This window comes from Panulirus ornatus, chromosome 13 (genome assembly GCF_036320965.1).
Source record: "Panulirus ornatus isolate Po-2019 chromosome 13, ASM3632096v1, whole genome shotgun sequence".
Lineage (NCBI taxonomy): Eukaryota > Metazoa > Arthropoda > Malacostraca > Decapoda > Palinuridae > Panulirus > Panulirus ornatus.
The window spans coordinates 10,909,895-10,933,632 of NC_092236.1; the positions used below are offsets into that span (position 1 = coordinate 10,909,895).

Consider the following 23,738-nt stretch of genomic DNA (forward strand, 5'->3'; position numbering starts at 1 on the left):
CATAGACACTCATAATCATGCTGCCAGGATCTCTTTCCACTGGCTGTGCTATTTTCAACAGCAGGAAAATTTAAACTATAGAGTGACAAGTTCTTTAACAAGACTTTACTCCCAATTCATAACAAAGATGAGAGGCAGAGTCCGATAACACCTTACAGCATACTGATGTTTCTTGTTAAGAAGCAGGATTTGAGTGAGTACTGGTTAAAAGATCCCCTTATCCAGTTTTTACAAAAGCAATGCTGAAGGTGAAAGCAAGCAAACATGTCAAACATTTGTCACATGTTAGTACACCAACCATCACAACAAACTAATATATTATTGCTATTATGAAAAATTACCAATAAATCAGATTGGTTATAACAAGAAAAGGTTTAGTATATAAACTAAATTTTTTTTTTCATAAAAATTATATGGTAATGTATTCTTGATGGCAGCTTGACACTCAGGCCTTACTCCTGCATTTCTTTGTGCTAACTCAACTAAAAAATATTTATTCAACATCAAAATGATACCAGTGGATGAAATATACTTCTAAAGTAATGAATTTTATTGTTCTATGAATATCATAGGAAAAAAGTGAATTCACATTGTGAAAAGTAAACATATATATAAGAAGGTGAAGGAACGAAAAAAAAAAAAAAGGCAAAGCTAGAAGCCACTATCCTTATATAATAGGGTTTAGCAGGTAGCACTGGTTATGAGAGGAAACCAGCTTCCTGATCCAACCAAAAATGTACCTCACTGATAAAATTTGATATAAATACTTTCAAAATTCTTAAGTGTCCCATACAAACATGTACGATAGTCTAGCACTTATATGTTTTAGAGACTGCTTGTTATCCTACATTAAAGAATTGATACAGTTTACTACAAAATAATACACAGTAATAACTAATAATACAGTTTATCTGCATTAAGAGCAGGGTAACATAACATCAAATGTACACTACACTTGCCCTCCAAAATATACTTACAAATTAAATGTTCCTTCCATATTTGCGACTCTTCCTTATAAATCTTTTCTGCAGCCTTAAGATCAGGGGCAAGTTCACGACCCAGTGTTCGTAATTTTGGCTTTTTGAAGGGTGTTGTAAAAGGTGTTTTCCTGGGAGTTCTCCCAGGTGTGTTAAATATTTTACTCACTCTTCTTGTTCCGTAAAATGATGGGGTTACATCCCTAAGTTCATATCTGTCAGGCAAATTAAGTATTTGTTATGTGCCATAATAATCAATAATTATCAACAGAAATGCAGATCATCATTGTAAAAGGACATGGGTGAAACAAGTATGATTAGTTCTAGTGCAATTTTGAGCTGAGTCGTCATCATATATATATATATATATATATATATTTTTTTTTTTTTTTTTTTTTTTTTTTATACTTTGTCGCTGTCTCCCGCGTTTGCGAGGTAGCGCAAGGAAACAGACGAAAGAAATGGCCCAACCCCCCCCCCCATACACATGTACATACACACGTCCACACACGCAAATATACATACCTACACAGCTTTCCATGGTTTACCCCAGACGCTTCACATGCCTTGATTCAATCCACTGACAGCACGTCAAACCCTGTATACCACATCGCTCCAATTCACTCTATTCTTGCCCTCCTTTCACCCTCCTGCATGTTCAGGCCCCGATCACACAAAATCTTTTTCACTCCATCTTTCCACCTCCAATTTGGTCTCCCTCTTCTCCTCGTTCCCTCCACCTCCGACACATATATCCTCTTGGTCAATCTTCCTCACTCATTCTCTCCATGTGCCCAAACCATTTCAAAACACCCTCTTCTGCTCTCTCAACCACGCTCTTTTTATTTCCACACATCTCTCTTACCCTTACGTTACTTACTCGATCAAACCACCTCACACCACACATTGTCCTCAAACATCTCATTTCCAGCACATCCATCCTCCTGCGCACAACTCTATCCATAGCCCACGCCTCGCAACCATACAACATTGTTGGAACCACTATTCCTTCAAACATACCCATTTTTGCTTTCCGAGATAATGTTCTCGACTTCCACACATTTTTCAAGGCTCCCAAAATTTTCGCCCCCTCCCCCACCCTATGATCCACTTCCGCTTCCATGGTTCCATCCGCTGACAGATCCACTCCCAGATATCTAAAACACTTCACTTCCTCCAGTTTTTCTCCATTCAAACTCACCTCCCAATTGACTTGACCCTCAACCCTACTGTACCTAATAACCTTGCTCTTATTCACATTTACTCTTAACTTTCTTCTTCCACACACTTTACCAACTCACCAGCTTCTGCAGTTTCTCACATGAATCAGCCACCAGCGCTGTATCATCAGCGAACAACAACTGACTCACTTCCCAAGCTCTCTCATCCCCAACAGACTTCATACTTGCCCCTCTTTCCAGGACTCTTGCATTTACCTCCCTTACAACCCCATCCATAAACAAATTAAACAACCATGGAGACATCACACACCCCTGCCGCAAACCTACATTCACTGAGAACCAATCACTTTCCTCTCTTCCTACACGTACACATGCCTTACATCCTCGATAAAAACTTTTCACTGCTTCTAACAACTTGCCTCCCACACCATATATTCTTAATACCTTCCACAGAGCATCTCTATCAACTCTATCATATGCCTTCTCCAGATCCATAAATGCTATATATATATATATATATATATATATATATATATATATATATATATATCTATTACTTCAATAAAATCATTGCATATATATATATATATATATATATATATATATATATATATATATATATATATATATATATATATTTTTTCAAACTATTCGCCATTTCCCGTGTTAGCGAGGTAGCGTTAAGAACAGAGGACTGGGCCTTTTTTGGAATATCCTCACCTGGCCCCCTCTGTTCCTTCTTTTGGAAAATTAAAAAAAAAACGAGAGGGGAGGATTTCCAGCCCCGCGCTCCCTCCCCTTTTAGTCGCCTTCTACGACACGCAGGGAATACGTGGGAAGTATTCTTAATCCCCTATCCCCAGGGATATATATATATTATATATCATTACTATACTTAATTGCTATTTCCCGCATCAGCAAGGTAGTGCCAGGAAACAGATGAAGAATAACCCATCCACTCATATACACACATACATACATAAACGCCCATACACATACATATACATACACATACACATGTTCACACTTACTTGCCTTCATCCATATGTACATTTTATTTATATTCATACTTAGTCGCTGTCTCCCACGTTAGCGAGGTAGCGCAAGGAAACAGACAAAAGAAATGGCCCAATCCACCCACATACACATGATTAGACATAAATGTCCACACACGCACATATACATACATACATATACATTTCAACATGTACATACATAAACATACACATATATACACATGTACATATCCATACTTGCTGCCTTCTTCTGTTCCTGTTGCCACCCAGCCACACACGAAATAGCAATCCCCCCCTTCAGCAAGGCAGTGCCAGAAACAGACAAAAAATGGCCACATTCGTTCACACTCAGTCTCTGGTTGTCATACACATTTGCCATTTCCTGTGTTAATGAGGTAGTGTTAAGAACAGAGGACTGAACCTAAGAGGGAAAATCCACAGTTGGCCCCCTTCTGTTCCTTCTTTTGGAAGAGTAAAAACTGGAGAGGAGGATTTTCATCATGATAGGTACTGAGTTATGATGAATCTTTGTTTGAAGGGTGAGAAAGTGCCACTCTCACATGCCTGAGGAGTGATGTTTCAGATGGGTGTATGTGTGGTGGGTTGAAATTTCAGACTACATTGGGAGGGTGCTTGTTAAATGCTTGATAAGTCATTACTTTGGGTATTCATGATGATAGTATTATGTTTGTTGGGAGAGGAAGGTCTGTAAATACAGACTGCTAAAGTGTGAAGGAGTAAGTTTCATTTTTCTTCTTGGGGGTAGTGGTTGCAAAGAACAGGGGGTAGGGTCTACTGAAATGAGATTACACTAGAGGTATATTGTGTCATTATGCAGATTCTGAGAATTTTTAGTTTCTACATAGCCAGTGAGTATTCTAAGGGTCTTGTTTTCTGTAGTATGTAGTTTTGCTATCTTTGCTTTTGACAGGATGGATGACCAAGCAGGTGAGCATTGGCTGAACTGTTTGTAGAGGATGCTAATGGATTCTTTTTCTCATCTAAAACTTTTTCCAGTAAGTATTTTGAGGGTGTTTTGTTTGATTAAAGCCTCTACATTGATGCTTGCAGTTTGGGAAGAAAATATCATTTTACATCATATGTGACGCCTAGTGTAACGGAACTTCAGTTGAGTGGAAGTGGTAGACATTCAGGGTTATGGAGGGTGCAGGTTAAATTCCTATCTGTCCAGGGTTATGAAGGTGACAGTTGATTTCTGGAGGAATGAAGACATTCTATTATGAGGGAGCCAGCATTCTAATTGTATGATGCAATGCTGCAAAATTGTTATTGTTTGATGAGTGTTAGGGTAATGTGATTTTGAGATTATCTCATTTCCCTGAAATTCATCATTACTTTCTCACCCCATCCCTCACTTGCTTTTTCTTTCACAGCTCATGTAAGTTTCTCTTAAACTCTTGCCACTTCCCCTTACATGTCTTCCAAAAACTCTCACTCCTACTTGCAGATACTGTCCAAATTGTCTTCTCCCTTTCACAAGCAGTTCCATCTCCTGACCCTACCACATGCTACCCTTCCTCTAAGCCCACCTCCCACATGCCTCACACTTCACCTGAACATGCAAGCACTGCTTACCTAAATGAAGGTTGTTGAATATCTTAGATGATTAGGTAGTGGATGGGGTGTGTTTAGGATAAGGTGGCATGCACGGAGAAAATTATGGCAAAAAATTAGGTGAAAGGAAAGGAGGCAGTGAAAGCCTTGCATAAGATGAAGTGTGGCAAAATTGCTAAAGTGGATGGTGAAAAACTTCCTCCCTGTACTGTACTAACAGGTATTTACACACTGTAACCTAAACAAGGTATCCATTTATCGTCCATCCCCTTGGGTGAACATCTGAATTGGGTGTGAACCAGCCACCATGCTAAGGATTCAAACTCATGGTCAGTAACCATGTGTAACAGCCCCAGATAAACATTGATCAAAACAACATACCTTCCAGCTGATCTTGGAGTCTTTGGTGAAGAATCCTGCTTTTCTGGAGTCTGTTCCTAAAAGAGGAGAATTTTCAGAGATATATATTAGAAGATCCTTAAACAAAACTTGAAAACTAATGTTTAAACTGCCTTATAAACATAAAATGAATACACACATAGGTTATTGATAAACCAGTATGTGGTTCTTGTGCATTTACAGTTATACTCAGACGACAGTTAGTGCTAAGAGGCGGCACTGGAGTTCGCTAATTATGGAGTCTTTTACCATGGCCACCCCCATCAGGGAGTTTTAGGTGGATACAGGCATCAGAGATATAGACAGATAGAACGGAGAGTAAGTGCTATGTTTTATATATATTCTAAATTAACCAAAATTTTAGTCCAGCACTGTTCTAATATTTCTTATACCCAAGCTCATTTCCAGCCTTTGTGCATAGCATACAGTCTCTAACTCAAGAATGCTGCTCTGAAACCAGAGTATTCCATCTACAGCCAGGCCTTGCATTTTCCTTTGCTGCTTTTATGCCCTATTTCACAGCACATTCTTACCCACATACCATATCACTCTATTTTTCTCTATCCAATGTAGGCTCTCTTTCTCTTAAATGTTTAGCCCCAGTTTCAAAAAGCCTCATGTACTGCATCCTTTCATTACCTCCTTAGTTCCCCCTCCCTTGTTCCCTCTGCCACAGTTGCATACATCATCTTTGTCCATTTCTCTCTACTTGTCCTTTCCATATGTCTGAACCATATCAGCATTCTGTCAGATTACACTCACAACAATTCATTTTATCATGAACCATCACCTCAAAATGAGGGTTTTGAAAGTTAAAAAAGCTTTTCCCTCCAAGGCAGTATTATGTGAGCCCCTGATATATTCCTAGGATATATACCACTTAATAAGGATGTGGTAGCTTTGACCACCATATTCATTTTGACTTATCCATCAGTAGGGTCCACAAATCCATAAGAAGTTGAAAAAATGTTTATAGAACCAGTCATGACATTTGTAAGTCCTGATGTTGAATCACTGCTAAGATGACAGCTGTGATCATGAACTATAATCCTTATAATAGTTTTCCTTTAATAACAAGGTCTGCATATGTGTAAGATGTAAACAAGATATAATGATAAGGCAACTTTTCAGATTTTGCCACTGTTATGAAAAATGATTAAAAAAAAGATAAATTCAATAGCTCAGGATCTTCATTAATAGGCAAACCAATAAAACTACTGCAGTAAATATAACTAGTGTTAGCAATTTCAACCTATTCAGGCCCCATCCACCAACCCTGCAACTAATAGGAACATAAAGCAAAGGTGAAAAATACATTTTCAACCAGGCTCTAATGAAATTGTAATGCAAAACTGAAATATATTTTCACCACAATACCAAAAATGTCCAACCAACTCACATGTTGTTTTGAACCATGTTTTTGTACTGATGTCTCTCCAGATCTTCTCCTGGCTGGGGACCTTTGTGCTGGAGTCTTAGATCCTGAACCTGAATTAGTTTTTACCCGAGGTGATCTACGTATAGATTTTGGTGACATTCTTCGAGGAGAGGGCCTCTGACCAGTCAATTTTGGCTGTCGTCTCTCTTCCCCACCTGGTTTTCTTTTTGGGCCCATTTGTGAGTCAGTTCTTCAAAAGGCTGTTGGAAAAATGCTGGGTGAATGCAAGGGCAAGATATTATTATTGTCTTATATTTCCATAAAAGAACCGAAATATCTTAATGTCAAAAGCAGGCATTCTTTATTTTTGCTCACACCACTTTACTATTAGGTTTTTCTGAACAACTCTCTACCTCTAGGTATGGCACAGTCAAGGGGAAAAGCCATGCAGTTAGGAGTTAAGTTAAAACCCTTAATTGGCTTCCAACACCATCCGACGGTCATGGAGAGGAAGACTTCCATCATCACAAGGTAATTTAATTTAAATATTGAGCTGAATTATCTTACCGTTAGTACTGTATAGAAATCACTTTCATCATCAGGAAGGCATGGGAAAAAATTCTGCTCTCCTCAGTACCCTTAAAAACATGACTGTAAGCATAAGTATGCAATGACCCCAAGGATTATACATTGATCATAGACTAACTTTAGTGATGAGAAGCAAACAGTGATGATATGTATTAGCTGATGTGGAAAATGACAAAGAATAACATTGAAGATTTTATGAATGATTTCAGCAGGATTACATAAAGCAACAGGGCGACCTGAACTTGAGGCCACTTCCACTACCCTCCATTTGGTCTTTACTCTTGTGGAAGACATTATGTAACAACAAAGCCTAATGATCACTTCATGAACCCTTGGGTAATGGAGGACATTGGTAACAGGGGAAAGGGAAGAGCTAGAACATTTCCAAAGAGAAACTTACTTAATTTTCTCCTCACATGTACCAGCCAATCTCATCCATTTTAGCACATACAATGAAATAATTCTTAATATATTGAAGTAATTCACCCCATGTGCTATGCCTGCATATGAAATGAAGAGTGCAGCCTGTAAACAAGTTCCACAAAAGAACCAAGACATTCAATATCTTCCCTACTTTTACTAGCCGCTCTTGCTCATTATTCTTTGTTAGCATGAAAAGTGTAATGTTTCAGAATGTATTTGTCACTCACCATCACTAATGAGCCTCTTTATAAAACAAAGAGTAGACTGTGAAACCAAGTAGAAAAGAGGAAAAGAACAAACTCTCCCACTCCTCAGTTGTTGTCTTGTGCTTCCATCCCTATTTGACCCATGGACCAGGTCAGTAGAAAGATATTATATATAACTCTGAGAATTTACTTTTAAATTTCATTGTCATTTCATAAAGGAAAAAATTGAGATTTTGTTAAAAGCCTAGTTTAGATCCACACTGGTATCAGCTGTGGAAACTGAATGATTTTGTTATGCTGTGCTAATGTAGTGTTTAGAGAGTATAATAACAGTTGCAGAGTTTGATTTGAAGCTTTATATTTTGTTGAACAAAAACAAGGTGACAGTAGTAAGGGTTATGTATATCATGGAAATCATGGAGTCAGTTAATGGGCTCCCCAACATTTCAGCACCTACTGACATTTTGGCCCCTAATGTTTACTGATGCATGGCCTGTACTGACAGTTTGTTGCTTCCCTTGTATTAGGTTTGCCAAGGTGTCAGTAATATATTTTTTTAATTTTCCAAAAGAAGGAACAGAGAACGAGGCCAGGTGAGGATATTCCCTCAGAGGCCCAGTCCTCTGTTCTTAATGCTACCTTGCTAACATGGGAAATGGTGAATAGTATGAAAAATGTATGTATATATATATATATATATATATATATATATATATATATATATATATATATATATATATATATATATTTCTTTTTTCTTTCAAACTATTCGCCATTTCCCGCATTAGCGAGGTAGCGTTAAGAACAGAGGACTGAGCCTTTGAGGGAATACCCTCACCTGGCCCAATTCTCTGCTCCTTCTTTTGAAAAAAAAATATATATATATATATATATATATATATATATATATATATATATATATATATATATATATATATGAGTAAATGTGAATAAGAGCAAGGTTATTAGGTACAGTAGGGTTGAGGGTCAAGTCAATTGGGAGGTAAGTTTGAATGGAGAAAAACTGGAGGAAGTAAAGTGTCTTAGATATCTGGGAGTGGATTTGGCAGCGGATGGAACCATGGTAGCGGAAGTGAATCATAGGGTGGGGGAGGGGGCGAAAATTCTGGGAGCCTTGAAGAATGTGTGGAAGTCGAGAACATTATCTCGGAAAGCAAAAATGGGTATGTTTGAAGGAATAGTGGTTCCAACAATGTTGTATGGTTGCGAGGCGTGGGCAATGGATAGAGTTGTGCGTACGAGGGTGGATGTGCTGGAAATGAGATGTTTGAGGACAATATGTGGTGTGAGGTGGTTTGATCGAGTAAGTAATGTAAGGGTGAGAGAGATGTGTGGAAATAAAAAGAGTGTGGTTGAGAGAGCAGAAGAGGGTGTTTTGAAATGGTTTGGTCACATGGAGAGAATGAGTGGGGAAAGATTGACCAAGAGGATATATGTGTCAGAGGTGGAGGGAACGAGGAGAAGTGGGAGACCAAATTGGAGGTGGAAAGATGGAGTGAAAAAGATTTTGAGTGATCGGGGCCTGATCATGCAGGAGGGTGAAAGGCGTGCAAGGAATAGAGTGAATTGGAGCGATGTGGTATACCGGGGTCAACGTGCTGTCAGTGGATTGAACCAGGGCATGTGAAACATCTGGGGTAAACCATGGAAAGTGTGTGGGGACTGGATGTGGAAAGGGAGCTGTGGTTTCGGTGCATTATTACATGACAGCTAGAGACTGAGTGTGAACGAATGGGGCCTTTGGTGTCTTTCCTAGCGCTACCTCGCACACATGAGGGGGGAGGAGCTTGTTATTCCATGTATGGCGAGGTGGCAATGGGAACAAATAAAGGCAGACAGTATGAATTATGTACATGTGTATATATGTATATGTCTGTGTGTGTATATATATGTGTACATTGAGATGTATAGGTATGTATATTGTGCGTGTGTGGACATGTATGTATATACATGTGTATGTGGGCGGGTTGGGCCATTCTTTCGTCTGTTTCCTTGTGCTACCTCGCTAACGCGGGAGACAGCAACAAAGCAAAATAAATATATAAAATAAATATATACTATACTGTACTTGACTGCCGTTTCCCACTTCAGTGAGGTAGCACCAGGAAACAGATGAAGACCTATTCTTTCATATGCACACATATACATTCATGTATATATTTATTTATTATAATTTGTCGCTATCTCCCGTGTTAGCGAGGTAGTGCAAGGAAACAGACGAAAGAATGGCCCAACCCACCCACATACATGTGTATATACTACATGTCCACACACGCACATATGCACACCTATACATTTCAATGTATACATATATATACATAGACATATACATATATACACATGTACATAATTCATACTTGTTGCCTTTATTCATTCCCGTCGCCACCCCGCCACACATGAAATGACACCCTCCCTTCCCCCACACACGCGCAAGGTAGGACTAGGAAAAGACAACAAAGGCCACATTCGTTCACACTCAGTCTCTAGCTGTCATGTATAATGCACGAGACTGGGTGTGAACAAATTTACACATACACATATACATACATATACACATGCATATACAGCTATATATATATATATATATATATATATATATATATTTTTTTTTGCCGCTGTCTCCCGCGTTTGCGAGGTAGCGCAAGGAAACAGACGAAAGAAATGGCGCAACCCACCCCCATACAACATGCATATACATACGTCCACACACGCAAATATACATACCAACACAGCTTTCCATGGTTTACCCCAAACACTTCACATGCCCTGATTCAATCCACTGACAGCACGTAAACCACGGTATACCACATCGATCCAATTCACTCTATTCCTTGCCCTCCTTTCACCCTCCTGCATGTTCAGGCCCCGATCACACAAAATCTTTTTCACTCCATCTTTCCACCTCCAATTTGGTCTCCCACTTCTCCTCGTTCCCTCCACCTCTGACACATATATCCTCTTGGTCAATCTTTCCTTACTCATTCTCTCCATGTGCCCAAACCATTTCAAAACACCCTCTTCTGCTCTCTAAACCACGCTCTTTTTATTTCCACACATCTCTCTTACCCTTACGTTACTTACTCGATCAAACCACCTCACACCACACATTGTCCTCAAACATCTCATTTCCAGCACATCCATCCTCCTGCGCACAACTCTATCCATAGCCCACGCCTCGCAACCATACAACATTGTTGGAACCACTATTCCTTCAAACATACCCATTTTTGCTTTCTGAGATAATGTTCTCAACTTCCACACATTCTTCAAGGCTCCCAGGATTTTCGCCCCCTCCCCCACCCTATGATCCACTTCCGCTTCCGTGGTTCCATCCGCTGCCAGATCCACTCCCAGATACCTAAAACACTTTACTTCCTCCAGTTTTTCTCCATTCAAACTTACCTCCCAATTGACTTGACCCTCAACCCTACTGTACCTAATTACCTTGCTCTTATTCACATTTACTCTTAACTTTCTTCTTTCACACACTTTACCATACTCAGTCACCAGCTTCTGCAGTTTCTCACATGAATCAGCCACCAGCGCTGTATATGTATATATATATATATATGCAAGAGGTTTGAAAAGAGGGGCAAGTATGAAGTCTGTTGGGGATGAGAGAGCTTGGGAAGTGAGTCAGTTGTTGTTCGCTGATGATACAGCGCTGGTGGCTGATTCATGTGAGAAACTGCAGAAGCTGGTGACTGAGTTTGGTAAAGTGTGTGGAAGAAGAAAGTTGAGAGTAAATGTGAATAAGAGCAAGGTTATTAGGTACAGTAGGGGTGAGGGTCAAGTCAATTGGGAGGTGAGTTTGAATGGAGAAAAACTGGAGGAAGTGAAGTGTTTTAGATATCTGGGAGTGGATCTGTCAGCGGATGGAACCATGGAAGCGGAAGTGGATCATAGGGTGGGGGAGGGGGCGAAAATTTTGGGAGCCTTGAAAAATGTGTGGAAGTCGAGAACATTATCTCGGAAAGCAAAAATGGGTATGTTTGAGGGAATAGTGGTACCAACAATGCTGTATGGTTGCGAGGCGTGGGCTATGGATAGAGATGTGCGCAGGAGGATGGATGTGCTGGAAATGAGATGTTTGAGGACAATGTGTGGTGTGAGGTGGTTTGAGCGAGTAAGTAACGTAAGGGTAAGAGAGATGTGTGGAAATAAAAAGAGCGTGGTTGAGAGAGCAGAAGAGGGTGTTTTGAAATGGTTTGGGCACATGGAGAGAATGAGTGAGGAGAGATTGACCAAGAGGATATATGTGTCGGAGGTGGAGGGAACGAGGAGAAGAGGGAGACCAAATTGGAGGTGGAAAGATGGAGTGAAAAAGATTTTGTGTGATCGGGGCCTGAACATGCAGGAGGGTGAAAGGAGGGCAAGAAATAGAGTGAATTGGAGTCATGTGGTATACAGGGGTTGACGTGCTGTCAGTGGATTGAAGCAAGGCATGTGAAGCGTCTGGGGTAAACCATGGAAAGCTGTGTAGGTATGTATATTTGCGTGTGTGGACGTGTGTATGTACATGTGTATGGGGGGGGGGGGTTGGGCCATTTCTTTCGTCTGTTTCCTTGCGCTACCTCGCAAACGCGGGAGACAGCGACAAAGTATAAAAAAAAAAAAAAAAAAAAAAATATATATACACACATATGTACATATTCATACTTGCCTTCATCTTTTCCCAGCGCCACTGCACCCCACAGGAAACAGTATCGCCACTCCCCATGTCAGCAAGGTAGCGCCAAGAAAACAGACAAAAAAGGCCACATTCATTCACACTCAGTCTTTAGCTTTCGTGTGTGATGCACCAAAACCAAAACTCCTTACCCACATCCAGGTCCTACAGACCTTTCTGTGGCTTACCCCAAACTTTTCACACACCCTAGTTCAGTCCATTGACATCAAATTGACCTTAGTATACCACATCGTTCCAGTTTACTCTATTCCTTGCACACCTCTCAACCTCCTGCATGTTCACTAAATCCTTCCACCTCCAATTTGGTCTTCCGCTTCTCCTTGTTCCCTTCACCTCTCACACATATCCTCTTTGTCGACCTTTCGTCACTCATTCTCTCCATATTTCCAGACTATTTCAACACACCCTCTTCTGCTTTCTCAACCACTTTTTTTTACCACACATCTCTCTTACCCTTTCATTACTTACTCGATCAAACCACCTTAAACATTTAATTTCCAACACATCCACCTTCCCCCATACAACCCTATCTGTAGCCCATGCCTCGAAACCACATAATATTGTTTTAACGGCTACTCCTTCAAACATACCCATTTTCACACTTCAAGATAACATTCTTTCTTTCCACACAGTCTTCATCACTCCCAGAGGCTTTGTCCATTCCCCCACCCTATGACTCACTGATGTGAATCTAATGGCAATATAATGATCAACTTCATATATTCCCTAATATACATAACCCTATCACTATTCAATATCACTCAATGAGCTAATAATACAAATCAAGTTTTGCAGATGTTTTTGTAATGACAATAGTCTACAGAAAGCATTTAAACATGAGTACCCATTTCCCAATAGTTTCAATAAGAGACTAAACTGATGAATTACCAATATTAATTGGAATCTCCATATTTACATATATTTTGTTCTACAGGAAATATATATATATATATATATATATATATATATATATATATATATATATATATATATATATATATATTGTAATGTGGAAATACATGATATCGGCATAATAAAAACCTACTGTTGGCAAAATAACCACAGTTGTCCAAAGTTACCTTAACTTCCTCTGGTGATCCAGGAATCTACTGTCCGTCTGAGCGTGAAGTTCTTTGTAAGAGTGAATATATGTAGTTGGATTCAGAGCTTATCGGAACCTCTATCAAGTTTATACAGCATCTTCCCTAATAGAGATTATCCAGGTATCTTCCCTCTCTCCATTTCGTATAAATCATGTCACCTCTGTCTTCGTTCTATCACCTCCATTCAGTTCAAATTCTTGTATCCCGTGTCTGTAAAAAGTATGTATCGACTTCTCCTGGAACTAGTGATCACTGACAGAATGCTAAAATATGTTATTCAATTGCATTCATCTCGTAACCCCATAAGAGAGAGCAGCCTTACCATGAACACTGTTTAAACTTGCCAATGTTTTGATGCTGTGCGACCTTGCCCGCTGATTGGCTGGTCATACTCGCCTCTCATTGGTTAAAGCTTCACTGGGCGTTTGCTCGTAAGCGATTTCTCTTTGGCAATCTTGATATTTAAAAACAAAAGTTCTATGAATTGCCAAAAATCCTATAGTGTTAAAATAGTAATGAAAAAGCCTAACCAAGACCAGAAGAGGAAATATTTGTAATTTAATGTAAGCATAGGATGATAGAATTTAGCGGTCGTCCAGTGCTTAATTCATTACATTTGGTATTGACTTTACCATATATATATTTTTTGTTTGTTTTATTGTGTGAGACATACCGTATTGTGCACTTACCTCATGGGACAATTTTTAACATAATATTTTAGCGCATTAACTCAAAACCATCGTAGAACAACAGGTGATTAGGGGCCAATCGAGCCAATCGGTCCTCCTTCCCTCTACCAAGTATAAACACCGTTGGACATGGCGTATCTCACTAAGTTGCAGAAGAATAAAGAAAAATTCAGTGATCAAGTTGTTTCTAATCTATACGACACCGTCGATGACTCCGCTCATTTTTAAGTACTGTGGTGAGTGTCATCCGTTACGAACATTCCTTTGTAGTACATACTATATATATGAAAATGATAGCTTGGTCTTTCCTGTATTAATGAATCACTTGTCAGTGAATATATTCACTCAGTGCTTTATCACACTGTCGGGAAAGTATGTTGTAGTGTAGTAGCAAAAATAATGATAAACAAAACCAATGAAAACCTCACCATGGGGTTGAGATCGTCGTTAACTTTTGATAGTTTAATGTGAATGAATAACAACATTGTCATCTCCCCTCTGCCTTCTGAAGTACATGAAGTGAAAGGAAAAAGTGAATTCACACAGCAGAGGAAGTTGAAAAAAGCTTACAGCATCGTAATGAAGATGATTCCATCATATTCACATATGATTCACGTTACCTGGATAATAGATTTAAGTTGACTGGAGAAGTAAAGTGAGGTTTTCTAAGAATTCTTTTATTTGTAGAAGTTTCACATATGTATGTTGCTATTTTTCTTTCCTACTTCTATATTACATATATTAATGTTCAGTAAAAAAAGTTATTTATTTGACATCATGCTCCCTGTTGTAAATTACCAATGAAATGCATTTCCTCCAAATTCATGTTATTTTTGTGGCCCCTGGAAATTTATCTGATAAAAGTTTATTTTAGCCCCATATCAAAACTAACATTGGTCAATGTTTTAGGCACTTAACAAAGTTTATTGTTATTACAGAAATACATGTAGATGACTAATTTATCCAAGATATATGTGCTGAACAGTATTAAGCCTTTGAGTCCTATATGAATGTTACGTGCACTGTCAGTAATGGTGATAAAGTCCTGTTCTCTACTCTTTTATCACTTAATTATTTATAGTTTTTTTAGCAAATAGAAATTATGATGTATGCAAAATTATGTCATTTTTGTATTCAAGACTTTCCTATCTCTGAATAGATTATCTAATATCACAACTTCGTTAAGTTGTCTTTACATAATGAGTTTGAAATGTCTTCTTTCCTTTCCAGTGCAAGTGAAAAAGCAACTGTTTTCCAGAGCACCTGTTCACCAAAAGCTACTTATGTACAGATATGTTTCTTAAAAATCAAATAGATTGTCAGTTAAATACATTCAAAAGGATTTCTTCTTATACTGTAAAAGAAATGGGTTTTGAAAGATGTATAATACAGTACCTTTTTTCTAAGGAATTCATCTCATTTCCAGGAGACACTGGCTCGGAGAGAACATTTTTTTCAGTTTCAAAGACCAACAGTTTGGTGGAGTTACATTTTCTTCTGCTTTCAGGTTGCAACTTTTAACAAAATGGCCCAGCGGTTAGGTCGATTAAAGAGGGAATGTCAGCTGCTGCAAGAATCCCCACCATCAGGTGTGTCTTGTTGGCCTGAAGGAGATAAGATGGATGTATTCAGTGCAGGTAAATGTGACCATAGTAAACAGTAAGATGATATAAGTAATTAATGTAGGTTTAGACATTCTAAAGTAGCTTGGTAAGACTAATTTTAATCTATACATAACAGAAACAAATAACAGTATAACTAAAGAGAAAAGTTAAAGACCAAGTAATTATTATGTCTGATGACCTTTACCTTCAGTTAACAATAATTATAGGGTGGAAAGAGGAAGGGAAATTTGGAAGTTTAATGGTTTTAGGATTGTTTCTGTGTTCGTGGACTTCCAGATGCTTGTGGTATTTTTGTGTAAAGAGGAGTGGTTGCCATTATGTGTAAGCTCTTTAATTGCACTTAGACCAAAGTGTTCTACATTGAAATTTGACATGTGTCAGGGCCTTTTGCAGGGGAGTGCTTTAGATATTGATTTTTGATTAAGATGTTACTGTCAGTAGGATTGAAGGGGTTGGTGACTAGTTGTGTTATGATGGACTTGGTGAAGGCTTTTCATGATTGATCCTTCTGAAGAGTGTTTTTAGTTTTTGGCTGATTCTTGAGTAGTATTTCACGAATACATTTATGTGCTCTTTGAGAGTATCGGATAAAAAAAGAATTTACAGGACTTTTTTGTTTTATAAAAAGAATGATTTTTTTTATGTATGGTTTTGAAAATGTAATAAAGGTCTTTTATTATTTCAGTGATTGTTGGAGATGAGGATACTGTATATGCTGGAGGGATGTTCAGACTTGAACTGGAAGTACCTGAAAGGTGAAGCTATTTTAAGGCTATTATGAGAGAAAACCTTAGATTTAAGTTCATGTCACCAGTGAATCATAATGTTACACTGGTCTAGGTATGGGTCTTGCCAGATACAGTATACCAATGACTTAAACCATGCACCATGAATGTAGGGGTAATCTTTGTACACAAGTTTCTCCCAACACCATGGATTGTAGGAAAAAAAATATAACACAAAATTGAGATTCCCCTACTCCCCAGGACCAAGTTTTGGGGTTAGATGTCTAATAGAATATCAACCAAGGTTGACACTTCCCAGGGTTTGACTCAATGTCATCCCCAACAGTAATACTGTTTAATTCCCTACATTAAATGTAGACACCTCATCCAGGGATCTATACGCTTATAACTTTAAAAAGAACCAGAAAAAACAACCCAGACATAATGAAAACAAAACAGTTATGGCAGGAGGAGGAGAATCATTGGTAGTAACATAGGGTAAGGGATGCATACAGTTAATGTGGCAACAATAAATCTTTCAGTGTAGATGATGGGCATGTATTTATATATTCATCCTATAGATTTGACCAAAGATTTCTATGTGTTATAAATATTGATATTACTACATGCTCATGATATATCTCAGACCTACCTTGGGCTTTAGAATAGGAAACCTACTACCTGAATACTTCAGAGAGATTTCACCTAACACTTTAGAGTGTACATTTTCAGTAAAATATTATATTGCAGATACCCATTCCTGCCGCCTAAAGTTCGGTTCCTTACCAAGATTTACCACCCAAACATTGATTCTGCTGGGAGAATTTGCTTGGACATCCTAAAGTTACCACCAACAGGAAGTTGGCGGCCAGCACACAATCTGTCCAGTGTCCTTACTTCCATACGTCTGCTCATGGCTGCTCCAAATCCAAATGATCCTTTAATGACTGAGATTGTAAGTGTTAAACTACCTTGGTAATTTTAGTGTGAAGGATTATTTAAGTTTGATATGTGTGCCTCTTTTATAGATAAAAGTCATCTGTAAGGCTTTAACTTTTCAAAGATTGGAATCTTAGAACACTGTTGATGGGATTTACACAGGCTGTTAACTTTTCCTTGTTTTACAATTCTTTCACAATTCAGGAAGAATTTAAATGTTTGTATTCATGCTGTATTTATTATCACTTTACCAATAGTGATTACTCTCTCGGGTAAATTGTCTAACAAAGTATACATTCATCCCATGTTAAGTGAGAGACTTACATAGGATAGAATAAATTGGTTTGATGTGGCGTATGGTTGTACTGGTGGATGACATGCTATCATTGGGCTAAACCAGGGCATATGATGCAGTCACAATAAACAGTGGAGCTTGGTCATGGATTGTAGGCATTAGTTACAATTCATTACGCATGACAGCTGGAGAGTGGATGTGTACATGTGAGGTTGTTTTTCATTTGTTCCTGACACAAGTAAGGCAAGAGAAGCAGTTAGGTTAGAAAAGGTAATCTTTTTTAGTTATCCATAATGATAGTGGCAAACCCACATTGATATGATTGTAGAAGTAGTGCATAATTGCCTGATCTTGCCTGTAGGAGATGCAGTGCATTTGAGCTGATAGTGATTAGAATGAATTTCTTTTCAGGCAGAGGAATATCAGTTCAGGAAGTCACAGTATGAAGCTACAGCTAGAGAATGGACAGCTAAATTTGCTAAGAATATGGTAGGTAATATTAGCATTTCTTTTATGAGTGTGAAAATGATTGGAGGCTACGATTGCTGTACAGCCAGTTGCCAAGGCTTCTTTTAGTGCAAGATTACATTAGAAATTTTTCATACAAGGCTGTAGTGCTATTAACGATTGGTTATGACTGCACTTTGACAAAGAACCATAAGCATGCAAAGTAAACTAAGATTTGCCATGAAAACATTGTTTATGAACAGTGTCACGTCAGTACAAGCTTTTATTTTCCTGTATTGTATTCTGTTGCACAGCAGTCTTTCATCGTTCTCCATACAGATATCCCACCATTATCCCCATTGTTTAATAACTTATTTGTCTTTTGTCTAGCCTATATTCTTTAATGATTACAGATTTACCCTCTCCACCTTGATAAGGATATAGAACAACACAACTAAATTCATATATTCTTTAATGATTACAGATTTACCCTCTCCACCTTGATAAGGATATAGAACAACACAACTAAATTCAAATGCAATGCTTGTAAAATTTTTAGTGCTATTCCCTACCAGACATTTTTGCTGACAAAGTGCTTAAGCATTCTGGTAAGATTTCTTTCATGTACCTTCCATTTGATCCTTTCTGTTTATTGAATATCAGGTACAGTGCATTCTTATGAACAATATGAAACTGTTGTCAGTGTTTATGTATCCCCTACTCCATCTTAGTGCTTAATTAAAGAGGACTTACATACAGATATATTAAGCCAGTGCAAATTAATGTTTGGTTTTGCATCTATTGAATATCTTTAAGATTAAGTGATGTAATAACCACGCAAATTCTCTCTTTAACTATAGGGTGCACCTAACTCAGATGAGTCTGAGAATGCCCAGTCTTCAGCAGAAAAACGGGCTGTTGCACTTGATGGCGAAGGTGAAACCAGCGGGAAGAAAATGAAAATATAGATTTTATAGCTTTAAGGTATTGTACTCTGTTGTAATAAATCAAACCTTTTTCAAATTCAGGTGTCTTTTTTATTTGTAATTTATGTACATAGATTTACAGTGCTCTGTTTTATGAGTTTTCCTAGATTCCATTTTTAACTTCACCATAGCTACTGTAGCATGGTAGTATTGCAATATAATGCATTATAATGCTTATTCATGTATTAATCGAAGTCCTGAATGTTGATGGATGGGTCTTTTATTTAAGTATATGTATGATAATTTGTTCAGCATAATATAAATAAAATTTTCATAAGCATGGCTTACACTACCTTGTACATACCAGAAATAGCTAACACGTATCAAGGAAAATTATATATATATATATATATATATATATATATATATATATATATATATATTTTTTTTTTTTTTTTTTTTTTTTTTTTTTTATACTTTGTCGCTGTCTCCCGCGTTTGCGAGGTAGCGCAAGGAAGCAGAAGAAAGAAATGGCCCAACCCCCATACACACGTACATACACACGTCCACACACGCAAATATACATACCTACACAGCTTTCCATGGTTTACCCCAGACGCTTCACATGCCTTGATTCAATCCACTGACAGCACGTCAACCCCTGTATACCACATCGCTCCAATTCACTCTATTCCTTGCCCTCCTTTCACCCTCCTGCATGTTCAGGCCCCGATCACACAAAATCTTTTTCACTCCATCTTTCCACCTCCAATTTGGTCTCCCTCTTCTCCTCGTTCCCTCCACCTCCGACACATATATCCTCTTGGTCAATCTTTCCTCACTCATTCTCTCCATGTGCCCAAACCATTTCAAAACACCCTCTTCTGCTCTCTCAACCACGCTCTTTTTATTTCCACACATCTCTCTTACCCTTACGTTACTTACTCGATCAAACCACCTCACACCACACATTGTCCTCAAACATCTCATTTCCAGCACATCCATCCTCCTACGCACAACTCTATCCATAGCCCACGCCTCGCAACCATACAACATTGTTGGAACCACTATTCCTTCAAACATACCCATTTTTGCTTTCCGAGATAATGTTCTCGACTTCCACACATTTTTCAAGGCTCCCAAAATTTTCGCCCCCTCCCCCACCCTATGATCCACTTCCGCTTCCATGGTTCCATCCGCTGCCAGATCCACTCCCAGATATCTAAAACACTTCACTTCCTCCAGTTTTTCTCCATTCAAACTCACCTCCCAATTGACTTGACCCTCAACCCTACTGTACCTAATAACCTTGCTCTTATTCACATTTACTCTTAACTTTCTTCTTTCACACACTTTACCAAACTCAGTCACCAGCTTCTGCAGTTTCCCACATGAATCAGCCACCAGCGCTGTATCATCAGCGAACAACAACTGACTCACTTCCCAAGCTCTCTCATCCCCAACAGACTTCATACTTGCCCCTCTTTCCAGGACTTGCATTTACCTCCCTAACAACCCCATCCATAAACAAATTAAACAACCATGGAGACATCACACACCCCTGCCGCAAACCTACATTCACTGAGAACCGATCTCTTTCCTCTCTTGCTACACGTACACATGCCTTACATCCTCGATAAAATCTTTTCACTGCTTCTAACAACTTGCCTCCCACACCATATATTCTTAATACCTTCCACAGAGCATCTCTATCAACTCTATCATATGCCTTCTCCAGATCCATAAATGCTACATACAAATCCATTTGCTTTTCTAAGTATTTCTCACATACATTCTTCAAAGCAAACACCTGATCCACACATCCTCTACCACTTCTGAAACCGCACTGCTCTTCCCCAATCTGATGCTCTGTACATGCCTTCACCCTCTCAATCAATACCCTCCCATATAGTTTACCAGGAATACTCAACAAACTTATACCTCTGTAATTTGAGCACTCACTCTTATCCCCTTTGCCTTTGTACAATGGCACTATGCACGCATTCCGCCAATCCTCAGGCACCTCACCATGAGTCATACATACATTAAATAACCTTACCAACCAGTCAACAATACAGTCACCCCCTTTTTTAATAAATTCCACTGCAATACCATCCAAACCTGCTGCCTTGCCGGCTTTCATCTTCCGCAAAGCTTTTACTACCTCTTCTCTGTTTACCAAATCATTTTCCCTAACCCTCTCACTTTGCACACCACCACGACCAAAACACCCTATATCTGCCACTCTGTCATCAGACACATTCAACAAACCTTCAAAATACTCATTCCATCTCCTTCTCACATCACCACTACTTGTTATCACCTCCCCATTTACGCCCTTCACTGAAGTTCCCATTTGCTCCCTTGTCTTACGCACCCTATTTACCTCCTTCCAGAACATCTTTTTATTCTCCCTAAAATTTACTGATAGTCTCTCACCCCAACTCTCATTTGCCCTTTTTTTCACCTCTTGCACCTTTCTCTTGACCTCCTGTCTCTTTCTTTTATACTTCTCCCACTCAATTGCATTTTTTCCCTGCAAAAATCGTCCAAATGCCTCTCTCTTCTCTTTCACTAATACTCTTACTTCTTCATCCCACCACTCACTACCCTTTCTAAACAGCCCACCTCCCACTCTTCTCATGCCACAAGCATCTTTTGCGCAATCCATCACTGATTCCCTAAATACATCCCATTCCTCCCCCACTCCCCTTACTTCCATTGTTCTCACCTTTTTCCATTCTGTACTCAGTCTCTCCTGGTACTTCCCCACACAGGTCTCCTTCCCAAGCTCACTTACTCTCACCACCTTCTTCACCCCAACATTCACTCCTCTTTTCTGAAAACCCTTACTAATCTTCACCTTAGCCTCCACAAGATAATGATCAGACATCCCTCCAGTTGTACCTCTCAGCACATTAACATCCAAAAGTCTCTCTTTCGCATGCCTGTCAATTAACACGTAATCCAATAACGCTCTCTGGCCATCTCTCCTGCTTACATAAGTATACTTATGTATATCTCGCTTTTTAAACCAGGTATTCCCAATCATCAGTCCTTTTTCAGCACATAAATCTACAAGCTCTTCACCATTTCCATTTACAACACTGAACACCCCATGCATACCAATTATTCCCTCAACTGCCACATTACTCACCTTTGCATTCAAATCACCCATCACTATAACCCGGTCTCGTGCATCAAAACCGCTAACACACTCATTCAGCTGCTCCCAAAACACTTGCCTCTCATGATCTTTCTTCTCATGCCCAGGTGCATATGCACCAATAATCACCCACCTCTCTCCATCAACTTTCAATTTTACCCATATTAATCGAGAATTTACTTTCTTACATTCTATCACATACTCCCACAACTCCTGTTTCAGGAGTATTGCTACTCCTTCCCTTGCTCTTGTCCTCTCACTAACCCCTGACTTCACTCCCCAGACATTTCCAAACCACTCTTCCCCTTTACCCTTGAGCTTCGTTTCACTCAGAGCCAAAACATCCAGGTTCCTTTCCTCAAACATACTACCTATCTCTCCTTTTTTCACATCTTGGTTACATCCACACACATTTAGGCACCCCACTCTGAGCCTTCGAGGAGGATGATCACTCCCCGCGTGACTCCTTCTTCTGTTTCCCATTTTAGAAAGTTAATACAAGGAGGGGAGGATATATATATATATATATATATATATATATATATATTTCCCTGGGGATAGGGGAGAAAGAATACTTCCCACGTATTCCCTGCGTGTCGTAGAAGGCGACTAAAAGGGGAGGGAGCAGGGGGCTGGAAATCCTCCCCTCTCGTTTTTTTTTTTTTTTTTTTTTCCAAAAGAAGGAACAGAGAATTGGGCCAGGTGAGGGTATTCCCTCAAAGGCCCAGTCCTCTGTTCTTAACGCTACCTCGCAAACGCGGGAGACAGCGACAAAGTATAAAAAAAAAAAAAAAAAAAAAAAATATATATATATATATATATATATATATATATATATATATATATATATATATATATATATTATCCCTGGGGATAGGGGAGAAAGAATACGTCCCACATATTCCCTGCATGTCGTAGAAGGCGACTAAAAGGGAAGGGAGCGGGGGTTTGGAAATCCTCCCCTCTCTCTCTCTCTTTTTTTTTTTTATTTTCCAAAGAAAGGAACAGAGAAGAGGGCCAGGTGGGGATATTCCCCCAAAGGCCCAGTCCTCTGCTCTTAACGCTACCTCGCTACGCGGGAAATAGCGAATCGTATGAAAGAAAAGATATATATATATATATACATATATATATATATATATATATATATATATATATATATATATATATATATATATATTTATATTTTGCTTTGTCGCTGTCTCCCGCGTTTGTGCTACCTCGCTAACGCGGGAGACAGCGACAAAGCAAAATGAATATATATATATATATATATATATATATATATATATATATATATATATATATATATATATATATATATATATATATATTTGTGTGCGCGTGTGATATAGTTCGACTCCACCTG

The 23,738-nt window shown here is 38.7% G+C and overlaps 2 protein-coding genes across 2 annotated transcripts in view; one reads left to right on the forward strand and one right to left on the reverse strand.

The window, feature by feature from the left end:
• The window catches only part of LOC139752732 (uncharacterized), a 30,681-nt gene extending 16,767 nt beyond the window's left edge, over positions 1 to 13,914 (reverse strand). Inside the window, exons 1-4 of the mRNA XM_071668578.1 lie at positions 13,534 to 13,914; positions 6,548 to 6,786; positions 5,131 to 5,186; positions 978 to 1,192 (exon numbers count right to left, since the gene is read on the reverse strand). Of these exons, the coding sequence (XP_071524679.1) occupies positions 978 to 1,192; positions 5,131 to 5,186; positions 6,548 to 6,763 (487 nt within the window). The 5' untranslated portion in view covers positions 6,764 to 6,786; positions 13,534 to 13,914. The remainder of the gene's footprint in view (positions 1 to 977; positions 1,193 to 5,130; positions 5,187 to 6,547; positions 6,787 to 13,533) is intronic.
• Positions 13,915 to 14,205: 291 nt separating this feature from the next.
• LOC139752735 (ubiquitin-conjugating enzyme E2 T-like) lies at positions 14,206 to 19,543 on the forward strand. Its single transcript, XM_071668579.1, has 6 exons — positions 14,206 to 14,482; positions 15,754 to 15,883; positions 16,557 to 16,626; positions 17,347 to 17,551; positions 18,242 to 18,319; positions 19,138 to 19,543. The coding sequence occupies exons 2-6, from the start codon at positions 15,772 to 15,774 to the stop codon at positions 19,243 to 19,245; spliced, it is 573 nt and encodes a 190-aa protein (XP_071524680.1). The 5' UTR covers positions 14,206 to 14,482; positions 15,754 to 15,771; the 3' UTR covers positions 19,246 to 19,543.
• The last annotated feature ends 4,195 nt before the right edge of the window (positions 19,544 to 23,738 follow it).